The sequence below is a fragment of the Neolamprologus brichardi genome, chromosome 4 (genome assembly GCF_056152115.1).
Source record: "Neolamprologus brichardi isolate AB-2024 chromosome 4, ASM5615211v1, whole genome shotgun sequence".
In the NCBI taxonomy this organism is placed as follows: domain Eukaryota; kingdom Metazoa; phylum Chordata; class Actinopteri; order Cichliformes; family Cichlidae; genus Neolamprologus; species Neolamprologus brichardi.
The window spans coordinates 19,113,520-19,131,142 of NC_142107.1; the positions used below are offsets into that span (position 1 = coordinate 19,113,520).

Consider the following 17,623-nt stretch of genomic DNA (forward strand, 5'->3'; position numbering starts at 1 on the left):
AAGTCAGAGGAGACTAGCCAGACTGTTTTAAGCTGACAAGAAGGCAACAGTAACCCAGTTAACTACTTGTTACAATCGTGGTATGCACTCAACATATGGGCTACAGCAGCAGAAGACCACATTGGGTACCATTCTATCAACAAAGAACAGGAAACTGAGGCTATGATTGTCACAAGCTCACCAAAACTGTCTGTCTCAATTTCCATTGTGGCATTCAGATGGTAGGGTCAGAATTTGGAGTAAACCAAGAAAGCATGGATCTATTCTGCCTTGTATAAACATTACGGGTTAGTGATGTAAGGGAGTGTTGGGTATTTATTTTGGCACATTTTGGGCCACTTGGTGCAAACTGAGAGTTATTTAAACCCCACAGTCTTCCAGACCATCTCCATCCCTTTATGACCACAGTGTACCCATCTACTGATTACTTCCAGCAGAATAACACTAAGGGAATGGGAGATTTGCATCATCTATGTGCAGCTGACAAATCTGCAGGAAATGTGCAATGCTATGATGTCAGTATGGAGAAAGATCTCTTAGTAATGTTTCCAGCAACTAGTTGGAACTATGTAACACAAATAATCCAGGTAGTTGTAAAAGTAAATGGGGTCCAACCCGGTATTTACAAGCCTTGTCAAATGCTGGTAAGTCCCAAGACAAAGTGAATAAATAGGGTGCACTTCTAAATTAATAAAAACTGATGTTTTTATTTTATTACTGTTCTATGTATATAACAAAAATGCCAGATGAATGTATCAAGTCTGTGGAAAATTACAGTACGGATATTTCTCTTACTTCAAAAAACTTGAATTGTGGTAAAAGTTTTGTGACCGTGAATTCAACTGGAAGAAACTCATGTCTCATAGATTTAGAGGCTTTGTGCTGATTCACTGACTTTGAGTCGAAGTGGTGTAGCAAGTCGTGCGGGTGGCAGTAGCGGTGTCGGCACACCACCACCAGGGCAACGAAGGACGCCAGGAATATGGTGGCCAATACCCCGATTGCCACAATCACCACTGTCTCCATGGCGACTCTGGCTCCCACAGCTCCTGTAGATGGCAACTCGTCGAGGGGGAAAAGTGCCCAAGCTCAATTACAGATGGGCGCTCATCTGTTGTGGAGACAATAATTGGTAGGTTTAGTTTGATTGGATGAAAACACAGAGGAGAGACATTATCACAACACTTATATATTTCTCTCACAAATTTTTGTTGCAGTACAATTTAGGCACGCCAGAGAGGAGAATACAATAAATGTTTTGTCTCTTTCTAAATTAGGTACACCTATAATACACACATAAAAGAGAACCTTATCTAAGCATACTAAGTGCACTTGCCCTTTTGTTTTGCACTTCAAACAGTATTTGTAATCGGAACAGACTGTTCAATGTACATAGTCTTATTCCAAGACTGGGTAAACATCTTCAGTAGCAAGTCACAAAGTCAACAGCTTAAACGTTCCTATGTGGCAAAAAGCCTGTTAAGACTCACTTTGATTAATAGTGTAACTAATATACATGCAGACATGCAGCTAAGCTCACAGTCTAAACAAAAGAGAAAATCTCCTGACCTCTACTTACCGACGTATTTTTCGATCATCCACAGTTTAATATAGATGGCATTTAGCCTATCAGATTGTAAAGTATACACCCTCTGCCCAGTCTAGTCACTCATTAACTTCCACTGCCATACCTGGTAACTATTATGTGTGCAAACTCTCTGTAGCGCAGCTGTCACTGGATAATAATGCAGGCCTCTAGGTGCGGCACAACTGATTTGTTATTTGTGAGGTCGCTTAAAAAGCAATGATTTGGTTTTGTAATTGGTTACAAGCACAGTTTATTAGGCAGGGCAGCTGAACTTTCAACATTACAACTTTGTAAACCTACATATTTGCCTGGATGATTGTGAGTGTGTGCCATGGAATGCTGTAATTCTCTAATCAGATTAATTTGTGTTACACTCACCGTATCATACAGGGCTTTCTCCTGCCTGAGAGCTTTTCTGACTCTTTGTCTTTTCACAGGCCAGTGGTTTCTGAAAAATCAGTAAAGCCTTCTGCTAAAAGAGAAACAGAGGTAAACAGATTGATTTGAGGTATTTTGGGGCATGGAAAATCTCCACAGAGTCGCTCCCACATTCCTTAGTGCAGTCTGTGTTAATAAGAGCAGCAGCACAGCTTTTCATTACACTTCAGTGAAAATTTCTGACAGCTACAGTAACTAATTAGATCTCAAAAGTCAGGCAAAAACCGTAAATATGCTTAAAAGCAAAAACTGTACTCAAAGTGGCCCTCTATAAAAAGTCAATAAAAAAAATACCATGCCATTTTTCCCCCTCTTAAGTAAAATTGTAAGTACAGAGCCAGTTTAGATTGTGAGTAAAGAGCTTCCACAGGTAATACAACATTTCGGTAATGAGGAATAATCATGTCTCAGTCAGTACTTTAAAACTGCACAAGCTGTAACTCTTCAAGGGAAACTGTTCGGGGCTTCCGAAGAGGAAAAAAGAAGAGCAACAATGTTTAAACACCTAAGTTAAAAAGTTACTGGAACTGGTGATAATATTATGAATACTACATATAGTCCATCTAAACATAAATCTAAACTGACACACACACACTACAAGGCCTTCATTAGAACAGCCGAGAAGAGCAACGCAATTAAACATCATCACTGCAAATGTGAGTTTGGGTTCCCTTTTCATATTCATGCTCTTATCGTCTTTTCTTGAACAAGAGATCAATGAAGACACACCTCTACTCTGATTCTCAGTTAATAATCAAATCCCAATAAAACTTTTCTACTCTCGGTTTTCCACAATTAGAAACATCGACTTTCTAACTTTTTAAATAAGGCTAAAACTTAGTAAATACTTCTAAGGTTACGCTTTAATACCCAGGCCACTTTTTGATCTAAAAGAAGATAGCAAACTATGCATTTCCCGGTGACTTACCTGGACATTTTTGTCCTTTTAGTCGTTTCCTGTGAGGAGACAAAAAAGTTTACGCTCCGCCGCCGGGAGCGCGGAGACGGCACCGACATCTCCAGACCTGGCACGTGAACGCGCAGGAAAGCTGCTCATTAGGCGCAGCGCTGAAGCTGTCGGTGAGTGACTGATGATCAAACTTCCCAGCGCGCGCCGGACGGCGTAGCGTTTAGTCTCGCGCGCATGCGGAAGGCTTGAACCGTGTGTGCGTGCAGCGCGCTCTTGCTGGGCTGTTAAGCTGCTTTTGGAAATATATACAGCGAGTGTGACACACACGGCTGTTCAGCTAACACTGGGTGGCGTACCCTCACTGCTCATCTAACACCTGTGCGAAGGTGACTCGCCACACCCGTCAGGTCCCGTGCTGAAGTTACTGCAGTGGCTGAAGCTAATTAGCAAACTAGGGCTACTAGTGATGCTGTTACCAATACACCTGTAAAGGTAATTAATTACATTTATATAAGAACTTTTTGCGCGTTTTTCTTTATATATGTATCTGCATATATATACTCATAGGCAGGAAAATATTTGTACTTCATCGCATTTAGTATATTCAGTTACAATGTTGATCTCACGCAGCTGCGGCATTTTGTCTCTAAACAACTGTTATCTGCACATTTTGACTTTTTTCTTGAAATTTCGACTTTATTCTCAAAAATGATCACTATTTTTTTTCTCTATGTGGTCCTAATACTCTTTTATACGAAAGAGCTATTAGTTGAAAACATGTGTCAGCATATTTTCTAATCATTTTTTTTATTTGATTTCATTTTTTCATTTAGTTCATTTTTAATTAGTTTACAGAATTGATTTTCTTGTTTCAGTTTAGTTGTTTTGTTTCCAAATGTTTAGTTTTTTTAAAATTAGTTTTTAATTATTATTGTATGAAGGGCACATATTAGTAACAAGATTTGAGAAAATCAGTACAAGTAAACAAAATGATTTGAAAACCATTACCTCAGGCTTGTAGTCTCTAAAAATGTCCGTCAATTCCTCGTCAGACAAGTGGTAACACAATTATTTACCATAGTAATGGATACTAAAGCTAAGGATATTTTTTTCTTTTTTTAAAATTTAGCTTAGTTAGTTTTCCAAGTTCACAAATTGCTTCAGTTTAATACTTTCCCAAAGACCCATCAGAAATGGTGTCAGTGGAAGAGTGGCAGTCAGGAAGCTATTCTAAAGGAAAGGAAACAGGGAGACAAGAATGAGTTATGCAGAATTCACTGGAATGAAAATCAGTGTCAGCAGGTTTCACAGAGTGCTGAATCCAATTTTGAATTTTATTCATGTCATTATCATTGTATAAGTTGGAAGTCAGAAGAGTGGTACAAAAATGAGTGTCTGTAAAGACAGTGGAGGTGCTGTGAGTGCTCTTTGAGATCCTGTCAAAAATTATAGAATTATGAATGCAGGAAACTACAGTCAGTTTTCGATCCACCATGCAATACTATCTGGAAAGCATCTGATTGGCCACAGCTCCATTCTTCAGCAGTAATGACTGTAAACCAACAGACTCATACCTGGATTTAAAAAAGAAACATAAAATGGAACACTGTTAGTGGTGGATTGGTCTCCCGGACCTCAACATTATTGAAGCAGTGTAGGATCATCTTGACAGAGAATGGAACAAAAAGCAGTCAACATCCAAAGAACACCTTTGAATGTACTTCAACAAGCCTGGAGAACTATTCCTGAAGACTGCTTGAAGAAATGGCAAGAAAATCTGCCAAGAGAGTTCAGGCTGGTTTGAAGAACAAAATTGGTCATATCAAATCAAAGTGCTGTTGTTTTATACACTGTATTTCCATGTATTTTTTGACGTTTCAGTAAATTGCTGAAAGCAAAATATAAAGAAATGCAGGGTGGCTCAAGACGTATGAACAGTATGGTATACAATCTAAATTTATTAGAAATATAGAAAACAAACTGAGGAAATAAAATTCAAAGTAAAGATGAGCTAAGACTAGAAAGCAGCAATAATTCAATTGTCCCCATATTTAAATAGCCACATGAAACCGGTGATGCATCTTTGGGCTACATAAATGAATATATTCATATCTTTATAGTGCAGATCAATACAAATACTTATCAGACAGTAATGTATTTAACATTAAAAAAGGCCAAGTATCATACCTCACAGTCTGCCTATATAACAGCCTACACTTTGTAAAATGGACTATTCTCCATAATGAAGGTTTTTAAACCGTTGCCGTGCTTCAAGTCTTTATATTTGTACACTAAACACTTCTACACAGTGGGCTTTTATTTGGTTAAAAAGGATCAGCGCTTCCGTTTTTGGTTTCAAATGTGCTCTGTAAATAAGTCTCTAGCTTCGCTCACCGCTGTATCTGCATTTTAGACCCTTGCTGTGTTTTTCATGGCCAGAGAAGCATAGGTGGAACTAATAGCATTAATTAGCAGCGGCTTCATTCCAGTCAGTCGTCTGGAAAAGCAAACATGTGCCATAGTGTGGCTCTGTTTAACAAACAGCAGACTAAAGCCATAATTAATGTAACCACAGGAGTTTTGTGAAAGCGTTTTGTGTTACGTGTTAAAATGCTGTCTGTTTTGCTTTGTTCTGTTTTCTCTGACTTTTGGTCAGTTACACATTTCACTGTTAAAATCATCATAAAATGTATGCATTATCTTTCTTTTTAAATATCTAATTACAACTAGTTTTGAATATTGAGTCATTGGTGTGCTTTCTCCTTATCGAGTTGAATAAATACATTTCCTTTATTAGTGACCCGTGAAACGGCACAATCTCAATTTTAGTCGGAAGGCTGTTTTTAGAGAATGGCATTTAAAACTTTTAAGACAACGTGGATCTTAAGTCCTTAAAGTTTTCAAGAATCCACAATACCCTGATAAATGACAAATCCCCTGATGATATGATCTACCTGCAACTTTTGCAGCGCTTTCAGTCCATACTAAAGTTGTACATTTCTCCTCCCAGACTTGGAGAATAATTAATAGAGTACAACCTTAAGAGGCATGACCCCTGTGCAAAGTTGTAACATGTGTTTTTTGTCATTCAGTCCGTCACTGGTACTCCAGTCTGGTGCTGTTTCTCATATATTAATGTCTTACATCCACTGTGTGTTCTACTTTATCGGAGCTGATCCATACCACTGGCAGAGATAATTATCCTGAATTTGGAAATTAACATTAAAAGCAGAGTACCTCAGCATAGAGCCAGTAAAAGCTGCTTTACGTTTGAGCAATCCTGTCAGTCACTGCCGTGCATCAATAGGTGTTTGTGCTGCATCCTGGTATAGCTGCATCTTTGAAGTTTATCCCTGCACAATAGTGAATTCGCTGACTGGCAAGAGAGAACTAGGCCAGCTTTTGGCTAAAATATGTCTTTTTATTTTTGGACTCTGAGCCGCAGTATCGATTTTCTTAGTTTCACTAAAATAGTTTTCATCTCAAAGCCACAACCGCAAAAAGTCGTTCGGTATGTGCTGCTCATTCATCTACCTTGCCTGAGGGCAGCTGCTTATCTTTTCTCTCATGGAAGTAGAGTACTCCAACTTATGTCTGTTAAAGCAAACTTTCCTCTTACCTTTGCAATACTTGATGATCATTATCAGCCAGCTTTGAAGTGGCACCATGTGTAAGGTTACATTTAGCTGCATTTAATCGTTTCTCTCTCTCTTGTGGACATATTGTGAGGCTAAGGTTCTGTCTAGCAGGTAAGACATTCACTGATTTTTCTAAAGCTACCTCTCAAATCTTGAATCTTAAACAGCAATTACTGTGCTATCATAATGTGGGAAGGTTTGCCTGCTGTTCATAATCAGAACCAATGGACTGTATCGTAACAGAAATCTCCATCTGCTATGTTTTTTTTCCTGAACTTGTAACAAACTGGTGCACCAGCTGTAGAGCCCTGCTGCCGGCAGGAGGTTGTAAAAAAAAAAGCACAGTTCTCTTGCTACTCTTTTGTTTTTTTTCTCCTCACTATCTCCTTAGAACATGAGCCGATTCCTGATGATAATGAAACACTGTGTTAGTCTTTCTGGTATTGTCCTTGAACCCTTAACATAAATGTAAAAGAAGGGTAGTAGCTGGCGATTATCCACCTTCAGCTGATATGGAAGGAGGAGGTGCTTTCTTTTGCAGCCCCTGTGCCCTTTCATGACTCCTGTGGCCCTGTGCAGCTCTGCGGGCAGGGGATGGAGGGTCATTAGGGGTTCACATGTGGAGAGGAGGGCGTCTGTCTTCTGTAATGGATGGTTGAGGGTGTTTGTGTATTGTATGTACGGTCGGCAAGGTCTGTCATCTCGGTTGTGGGCAAAAGACCTGCAACTGACAAATAAAGGCCATCTCCTCTCATCTCATCTTAGCGAATCTGTGGATCTGGAGCAGCGCTCTGGTGATTTTTATTTATTCCTCGCTGTCTCCTAATCGGAAACTGTGGGAAACATTTTTCACCATCAGTGGTTGACAATGGTCTTTGTGTTTGATGCCTGCTGCTGAAAGAGCGGCTATACAAATATGTTTCCATCAGCCTCCCTTGCAGGTGCGGTTGTTTAAGCAGAAAATCTATTTTGTCAATTTTTTGCAGGGTTATTTTATATTATTTTATTCAAATTAAATTCAGTGCTTTCATAAACGGATATATAAAATTTGTTTTCATCCTTTAATTTTAATCAAATGCTCTCTCTATACGTTTTTAAACCTAATACTTTTCCTTATGTTTTCCCATATGAATTGAGCCGTTGCTTTCAAACTTGCTCGGGCTAGAAAATGAGAATGTGTTTGCTTGGAAATAAAGATGAAGAAAATGTTACAAGCACCTCCAGCAATATAATGGAAAATGTTATCGTCCAGTCTACCCCCTATTGTATTCTCTATGCCTGTCTTGTGTGTTTAGCGGGGGTGGTATTGCTTCCCAGATTTAAGGAAAAAAAGTTTTGTTTTCTCTGTTTTATCAGCACTCTGAAGCTGGGAGGAAAGCATGACAGAAATGCAGGGGAAGCAGAAATACAACAAGAGAGGCTTTACTTCAAAACATGTTGTGCAAAAGGTAAGATTAAAGTGCAAACCCAAATGTCCCAGTGACCTGAAGTGGTTTGAGAATGTTTTGCTTCATGCTCGTTACATGAGATCAGTTTATGTATTTTAAGAATCATTACACATTAGACATGTTGGCCAAAAAAAAAGAAGTCCTTAACAACTCCACTTCTATCATCAATACAAAGAGGATTGAATGTATTTGCAGCTTGCAGTTTTTATTTTAAGTTACAAGATTTGTGGATCTTTCAGTTGAATGAGATGGTCTATTGATTTCAGCCAGTAGTCACGAATTCTGTGTAGTGCCTATAACAATTTAGTGCATGGGAAAAAATGTGGAGCCTGTACACCTTGAAGGGGCTTGTGTCAGGGCACTTTTTTCAGCCACTTGGGGGCAGTGAAAACAAGTTGGGAGCACACACTGAACACTCTGGTGGAGTTTGTGCTTGTTCAGCCAAACGGGGTCGTTGAATAATGTAGCTGTACTGTGATTGGTCTAGACATATGTGTACATTAATTTGCTGAACATATAAATGGCATTTAAAAAGAAGCAAAAACAGCCCAAACAGTGAAATGCATTCCAACAAGAACAATCAAGTCAGTCCAGTCTTTAAGGAGCTTATATACAATGGAGAAATCTTTGCTTCATGCACTATACAGTGAAGCAGAGACTGAAACAGGATTACAAGGAAATTAAGGACCATTACGAGAAGATTATCAGTGCTGACAGACTTACATTACATCAGAGTCATTATTGGTGTTGAAAATAAAAACTGTAAAAATATAAAGGCTTGGATGGTGTCTAATTCCCCAGGGACTTGAACAGGTGTTACCAGAACTGTTTGGTTTGAAAGTAGCTTAGGAGAACAAAGCCAGACTCAATGTTTTCCTTTAGAGAAGGTACATTTGGTGTCATTCATACAGAAGTTGCTGTTGCAGGTAGTTCAGGCCTCTATGTTCCTCAATTCCAGCTGTGACTCAGATGGTAGAGTGGGTAATCTATCCCCCAGCTCTTCCAGTCTGTATAGTGAAGTCTCCAGTCTGCATGTTGAAGTACTGAACCCGTAGTCTCCCCCTGAATGCAACTTTATATTTTGATGCATTTGTATGTGCACATTAGAAAAATATAGATAAAAGCTCTGGGTAAATGAGATTTGTAGTAGGAAGTGCTCAACTTGAATAGAAAGCAAGCTTTAGTTACCTCGTCATGACAATTTATTATAAAGAATAAGTTTGATCTAGAGGTCCCTGGTGCCAGGGCACTATATCTGTTATTAATGGTGGAAGGCTTTGTTATATGGACAACAAGAACAGAATAAAGGTTTATCTTTATTTGCTGTTTTTTCTTCCTGAACTGAACAGAATGTTTCAGCTCATCATGTAAACTATGGCTGGGCGTGACTGAATATATCGAGTATTTCCACACAGAGCTACCATATGATATACTTTTCCTTTAATGACCCTATTTTATAAGACCTGTGCTGCTTATGAAATTCTTTTAGCTTTTCAAATGTTTAAAAAGTTTCTGTGACGAGGAACTTAAAAAGAGAGAGACCCAAAGAAAAACTTTTTTCTTGAATGTTCCCAGCTTTACTCCAGGGATCTACCGCCCCTGCTGCTCCAAAGGCTTACATGGCTTTCTGATTTATAAGCAGCTGGAATTGCAGGAAGTTCTCTGCAACTGAGAACAACACAATGGAGCTTGGTAGGGTGGGCTTAGATAAAGGGTGCAGGAATCGGTGGAGGATAGGACAAAGAATTGTCCTTGAGAATCACAGAATGGAGCAGGCTTTTAGCCAAACGGCTCTGCTTCTTTATTGTGCTCATCCTAGTCTCCTCAGTAGTGCAGAAATCCCTTTTTTGGCAGGCAAACAGAGAAAAAAGTCAAGTGTTTTGTTGCTTTTGCTGCAGATTAAAGGGTGATTTTAGGGTACTGCATGATCCTAGTATTTGTAGATTACATGTATTCGAAATACCATCATGTGACCTGATCTTAAATACTAAAAATGTGAATTGCCATCTTGTAAAGTCATACCACCAGAATAAAGGTTCTTTTTTTAGGAGATTCATTTGAACAAACTGGCTCAGGAACAAACGAGGCCTGGCATATTTGAGAGAGGGTCATTTCTATTAAGGCTTCTATTGATATAAGGTTTCACAAACATTGAAAATTCTGTCCATGTGTAATGATGATTTGTCTAACAACACCACAGTAATTGAGTAATAAGTCCCTCAAGCAAATTTTGGTTCAATAAAATGTGCCTTCAATGTTACCAGGTTGCCTTTTGTCATATTTAGTCTTTATTGATTCGAGAGACCAGATTCCACATTGGTGTGCTTAACAGCTTTTAGGGTGTACTTTTACAAACGTGAAAATGAAAATATCCTCACAGTAGAAATGATTGGATCTGTGTGTGTGCGTGTGCGTGCATGTGTGTCTCAGCTACTGAATCTGTGCACAGGGCAGTTAATATAAGCATGGTGTCTTCCTTACATTTAAAAGGGGAAAAATGGGTCAGAAGCATCCTAAATTTTAGCAAGGCACAGGAAAGCCAGGAGTGTGAGAGGTGGCACTTATAGTAGAAAACTGTTTACATATCTAATGCATAATGCAAAAAAATCTGTTGTAATGCACCATGGCACTATTTAACTCTTAACTCTGTCTTCTGCACTGTGTAAATGATAGTTGTTTTATTTTGTATTTTTTTTTTTAAACGGGATAGAGCCAACAAGCTGACGCGACGATTCTTCAGACATTTTGGTCCATATTGACATGATAGCATCACATAGTTGCTGCATATCCATGATGTAAATTCCATTCCCCCACATCAAAAAGGTGCTCTACCGGATTGCGATCTGGTGACTGTGTACAGTGACGTGCAGTGAACTCACTGTCATGTCCAGGAAACCAGTTTGAGATGATTTGAGCCTTGTGACATGATGTTTTATCCTGTTGGAAGACGCTATCAGAAGATGTAGCTCAGGAGGCAGAGCAGGTCATCTACTGATTGGAAGGTTATTGGTTCGATCCCTGGCTCTTCCAGTCTGCATGCCAAGTATCCTTGGACAAGATACTAACCCCAAATTGCTCTCCGACGTGTCCAATGTGTATGAATGCTAGTTAGGAAACACTAAGAAACTTGGAAGACAGTGCTTGTGTGAATGGGTCACTGTGGCTTTGAGTATTCCGGGAGAGTAGAAAAGTGCTATATAAGAAGCAGTCCAGTTATCAAACTGGTGGACATGGTCAGGAACAATACTCGGGTTAACTGTGGCATTTAAACAATGCTTAGCTGATAAAAGTGACACCTCACATGGGCTTCTGTTTGTGTAACCCATCTTCAGGATTTTTATTGTGCATTCAGTGGATTTTTTTTGACTATTATCTGTAAACGCCAGAGATGTTTGTGCAGCAAAATCCCAGCAGATCAATAGTTTCTAAAATGCTCAAACCAGTCCGTCTGACACCAGTGATCATGGCTTTTCTGCTTTCTCATCTTTCCTACTAGTTAAACAGGTGCACCTAATAAAGTAAATTGTAAATGCTTGTTGCCATCATAAATGACATCTAACTTAATAGTTTGATGCCAGTGTGATATGTGTGTAGATGATCATTTTAGAGTGACACCAGCTATTTTCTTTATTGCGCTGCTGCTCTCTGAGTCTACTGTCTCTTTGCTTCTCTTTAGGCTGAGCTAAAATCTACTTTAAAAAGGAGAATTCAGTTTTTTTTGTATATTTGTGCAATAATATTAAAGGCACTGAGTCACATTTAATGTGAGAGAATACAATAATAGACAATTTATCGTCTCACAGAAGGAAAGCACAGGTGTATTAATTATGATCATTTTGTGTTTAGTGGAGGTTCTGATTTTGTGCACTCTGCAGGTTTTCTGCTCGTGTATTACAAACCAGTGACCCACCAGACCTAAATTTACCCCTTGCTTTGTCTGAGCACCAAAATGATTAGTGATTGGAATTTTGGCATTAGTATTTTATTTTATATTATATTTTTAGAAAAATGTTTAGTTTAGTTATCTAATTGTTCTCTGCATTTATCCATTTCAAACATAAAAACACAACTTGAAAGACTTGCATGAAGAAATAAAAGAGGAAAGAAAAGGAAAGTCCACTAATTAACATGGGCCTGTGTCACCACACAGTCAGCATTATAATAGATGGATAGCACTACATGAAACATGTATATTGAATTAATGTTACATTTTAGTTATGAAAATTGACCCAAAAGTCCTTTTCGAGGACAATTTAATGATTGATGTCATCAGTTACGTGTCTCCTTTAAATGCACACTGTGTATTAGTTTTAAAAGATGCATACAGAAACTCTGGTGCTGTGTTTAAATCCACTTTACAGTAGTAGAACTACTCATTTCAGATGGTTAATGCGTTCCTGCCTCTGCAGAGATTCAGTTTTCACGCTCTGTTCACTTATCTGAGGCGAAGCCTGCTGTAATTCGACGTAACCAGCAGAAAATTCACTTCACATTTGTAAAGCTTACATACAACGTAAGTCATTTATCAGAGGAGGTTTCTTTAGATCTTCACCCGACTGTGGTCTTTTTGAGTTTCTTTTTTCTTGATAAGCATTATCATGGGGAATGCAGTTTCTGTGAGCCAGAGGCAAAAAGCTGAAATGTAATTTTGAAATCAGTCGAAATCAAGTCAGTGCAGACTTGGAATATCTCAAATATGTTTTTTTATTAAAGGCTGGGAAATTGTAGGACAAGGGCGTCCTGGAAATTGTTCTTTGTTCAGCGTCGTATAGAGCCTCCAGTTTTTTGAACCGTCCACGTGCTTTGACCCTGTCCTTTGTTCCTCCTGACTTCACATGGGATTTCCAGCTTGCAGGCAGAACTGTGTGTTTTTATTAAGACATCTGTCTACTGTGTTCCCCAATTAGCCACTTATTTCTGTGAGCTCTGTGTACATTTTGCATATTTCCAATTCCACAGCAGTTTAATTTTGCTTTTTAATAGACACTATGACTGAAAAGTAATACAATTAACAAATGAATATTTCTACTTAGAGAACTTCTTTCTCATTTCACTTCATTTTCTAACTGCACGTCTCATTTATCTTTTTTGATGATATTGCCTCTTTTGTATTCCTCCCAACATTTACATCTAATTGTATTAAATTGAATCAAATTTGATATAAGGGATTACTCCCGTCTCGATTTCTTATCACTGCACCAGAGAGCTGAGAAATTGCTTCCTGCTTAGATTCTGTCCTTAATCTTTAAGCAATTTCTTGCTTCCAAAAACCCGAAGGGAGAGTGAGAAGATGAGAAAGCCAAGACTTTAAATTGATAGATCCACTACTTTACTATTCATATAGGAAGTTGGAGTGGATGGACCTGCACAGATGGATAAATTAACATAATGTAGAGTTAACCCGAAATCGGTACCATGCTTTTAAACTAGATTGCTTAGACTAGACTAGTAATAACCATAATTATCCAGTATGAATACATTAAAGCTTTGTGAAATATAAGGAGTAAGAAGATGAAAAAAATATTGGAAAATTCAAAATCACTTGTATTGCCAGTCAACATTTAAAAGTTAGCAGCTTGACCTGCGTGAGATTTCTTTACCAACTTAATAGCATTACCATCTGTTTAGTATTCATGAAAGTAGGTTGGATATAGGAACTGCTGACATTTGTGGACATCATGTGCTTTAATAAGTAAAATATGTAACTGGGATTTATTGTTATTCAGATTTACTGAAAGTTATGACTTGCCTTAATTTTATCTTTAGTTTAATCTTTAAATGTTCTTTTAAATCTCTGTAAATGTTTTTTTTTAATATGGCGAAGTTTGTGGACCATTCAGAAGTTTCGGTCTGTCGACACTAATATAGACCAAACAATTAGTTCGATTTTAACACATCCTGAAAAATAGAACCCAGTTTAAGAAATGGGGGGAAAAAACTCTTGGAGACTTTTAGTTTCTTAAGGAGATGCATGATACAGTATTATAACTCTGTATGTGAACCTTTGCATTCACTATATGGTAGAACTGAGTTGTTATACCAAAATTGCTGCTCAGCATTTCCTGTAACTGTCTATTATTCCTGCACATCAGATAGGTGGGATTTACAGAAGTATTTTTAATTCACGCTAGCTGCTTGTATCAGACTTTCTTACAGCATTTGTAACCTTTCCAAAACATCAACTTTTTTCTGCTGTAACCATTTTTTAGTGGAATAGCTTGTGTGATTTGTGTTACTGGTTTGAGCATTAAGTTGTTAATTTTTCCTTATAATTTGCTGGTTTAATTCAAAATTGAGTGATGGCAGGTAGTGTTGGCTCAGATGCATCAGCACATAAACAAATCATAACAAAGCCACTTACGGAATGGTTTCAAAGAAGGAAAACGCTACTAGACTGCAGTGTTTTCCTTTCACTGCTTCTCATTTAAACCTAAAACGTTGTGTTTTAGCCTCAATTTAAAAGAAAATATTGCTCAAACAATCTGGCTCTTAAAAGGGAAATCTTTAGAAATCTGAGGATGGATAGCAGTCTCCTGGAATTATACTATGTTAGAGAGGCTTTTAATTGCTTTGAAGCTGTCCTGGGTTCCTTTGTGATCTCCCAGACTGCTGCAAGCCCTGCTCTTGAAATCCTATTTGTTCGCCGACCACTTCTGGGGAGGTTAACAAAGGACTTTAACTTCTTTCATTTGTACACAGTCTGATTGCAAATTGGTTGAGACTCTTTTGTTATGGTTTCATAACCTTTTCCAGCCTAACAAAAATAAGCCACTTTCTGAAGTGACATGCCACGATTCACATCATTAGATATGTGTTGTGAAGATTGGACATTTTTTTTAAATAGATCGGTGTTATCTACTTAAAAGCAGGGCACCCACTCACACGTCACTGACATTCCACTGAAAACGCTTAATCCTAGTTTTACCTTCACATTTATCACTGAAGGTTTACATGCCTTTCCCACTTGTGCATGTTGGAAGTTTTATATCTTTGTCTCATATTTTTCCACCTATTGATTACATCTGTAGCCACAAGTACAGTTTGCCATCTGTGACTTACAAGAAAATAAAAACACTGGCAATGTTTCTGTGTATGGTAGCTCAGTTTGTACCAAATGCTCAAATCATCCAAATAAATGTGTATTGATTTCTTGGTAAATCGCTGCTGGTACGCTGCTAGTTAATGACACTGCTGGACAGGCCCAGGCTCAGCTGTAATTCTAATTAAATGAAATGGATGATGGTCAATAGCTACTGTGGTGAAGGTCTGACTGAGTGGATATCAGATGTCCTAATTAACCATGTTGCCAGACAAACAGTACTGTGTAGAAGACACCCTGCCATCATAAGCACTTAAACTCTTTAATAAGATTCTATTACTGGACAGAGCAGCCTTAGTCTTGTTGCTATACTCTTGGTTGACTGCCTTGGTAACTGTGGAGCTTGGCTGAAGTGAAAGGGTGCTTGTCGCTTGACAGTGGAAACAATGTTTATACCAGAAACCTCTCTCCGCAGTGCTGACGAAATCCACTCTATGGTCTATTGATCTGGCCTGCAGTTTGATTGATGCTGTCTTTAAAAATTCATTAGTTTGAGGCATGGGGGAGCTGCAGGGCGGCACTCCTGTAGGATACATTTGTCTATGTTTACAGAACCAGCAGCATTCAGTCAGTGGCAAGAAAAGAGGCCTGACAGGGCCACCCAGGGCCAAATGAGTCACTGTCACTGTTTACCAGCACACATTAAAACACACAGTCCCACAAGAAACTCGTGCCATGCTCATTTAGCATGGACCTGCATATTTATAAAAGGATCTTTTTGATTGCTTTGTGTCTCATGGTTTTCCTGTGCAGTTATTGCAGGCTCCCTCTGTGCATGCAGCTGTTCTTAAACTGCAGTCAAAATATTAACATTAAAATATTAATGTAAAGAAAAAAAATCATTTGGAGACTTTTGTTGTTCAGTTATCTCTGAGTCTCACATCATAAATCAGCTGTAGGGGGTTCTGTGGAATCGAGTTCATGTGTTTTGGAGCTTTTCACTAACATTTTTAGAGTGACACTCATTAGTAATGCTAAGCATACATATGATGGAAGAAGGTTTCATCTCAGCTTTGTTGCTGCAGAACTTTCCTAATTGGCCCTGGGATGTTATGAAAACTCTCAAAGGCTGAGTTGAAGCTCTCCTTCATTCCAAATGTTTTTGTAGTCACCAAAGCAACGTTCATAGACAGTGATGCACGAAGAGGTGCAAGGGAATTGGAATATATTAGCAAATGTAAAAGTAACCGAAATGAAAAGTTTTTTTGGAAAGATTTTCTGTATATAAACTCCTTGCTTATCAGCAGCTAAAGCTTAGCAGTGCAAATGAAAAATTTCTACTAACTGTAAGTATTTGTTAATCTGTTACTTACAACTCAAGTTTTCCATGCAGGTTACACACACATTAGGTATGAATATGTATGGAGCATGTAGAGTGTTTTTCCTGCATGCACGTCAAAGGATCAAATTTAATAATCCCGAGCATGAAGAGAGAAAATTTAAAAAGACTAAAGTTTACTGCACTCAAAGCTTACATTTTTAGTTCTGTTGGGTTGTGTGAATATTTTACATGCATTTATTAGATGAGATCTCTCTAATCTTAGAAATAAAACTGCACTTGTGGCTGATCCCCATATTAAAATGTCCAACTTTACAGCAGAAATAGATTACACTCTGAACCCCCCCCCCCCCCACCCCCCCACCCCCAATAAAATGACATAACTCTGTTGCTAAAACAGATCTCACCAAAGTCCAAAGTTGTTCCCGATTGTCTTGTAGTTCGTTCTCATCTGGTGCTGGTCTATAGTCTTGTCCCCGATTTCCTTTGACAACTCTTTAGTCTTGCCCATGGTGGTGGGCAAAACTAAAGAGTGAGAGGACTTAATGGAAAAAAATTAACTCTGGGGATAAACTTTATTCACATAACAAATTGAGGTCAGGAGATGGCAATCTGTTTGCAGGTTATAGGGGATTAAATACTTATCTCACTTATTGACATGCAAAAATGTACAACTTTTATGCTATTTCCAGCTATTTCCTGGAAGGGCATAAAACTACTTATATTTTTATTTATCATTTTTTCAAATGCATTTTCCTTACAAATGTGGCACAGTTTAGGGGGAAATAAACAGGCTTTCCAACTGTATAAAATATATTTCCAAGAAGTGTTGTTATAACAAAGAAATAATATATCAAGCACAAGTTTCAAGCTTTTTTTTTAGTTTATAATGCAGCTTTATGTGAAACATTGCTTTGGATTCACTTTCCTTACTAGCTAACTTGGCACTCCAGCCAAGAAATCACTTCATACTCCAAAAAATGGTGAAAGTGGTAATAACTACGATGCAAAATTTAGGAATTTCTTCCTTCCCACCGTTGCCAAGTGCTCATTCATAGGAGATTTTATTATTGGGGTTTTCTTCTTAATATTATAGAGCCTTTATAGTATAAAACTCTTTAAGATCATTGTTGTTGTTGTGAATTAGCACTTTATTATTATTATTATTATTATTATTATTATTATTATTATTATTATTATTACTAAATCCTTTTATTGATGCT

At 38.0% G+C, this 17,623-nt stretch overlaps 1 protein-coding gene across 2 annotated transcripts in view; it reads right to left on the reverse strand.

The window, feature by feature from the left end:
* Positions 1–3,054, reverse strand: part of tmem98 (transmembrane protein 98) — a 7,170-nt gene extending 4,116 nt beyond the window's left edge. The window contains exons 1-3 of one of the 2 annotated variants that reach the window (XM_087839987.1): positions 2,955–3,054; positions 1,967–2,060; positions 896–1,111 (exon numbers count right to left, since the gene is read on the reverse strand). In XM_087839987.1, coding sequence (XP_087696113.1) covers positions 896–1,026 — 131 coding nt within the window. In that variant the 5' untranslated portion in view covers positions 1,027–1,111; positions 1,967–2,060; positions 2,955–3,054. The remainder of the gene's footprint in view (positions 1–895; positions 1,112–1,966; positions 2,061–2,954) is intronic. The other variant, XM_087839988.1, reaches the window with a different exon arrangement.
* Between the last annotated feature and the right edge of the window lie 14,569 nt (positions 3,055–17,623).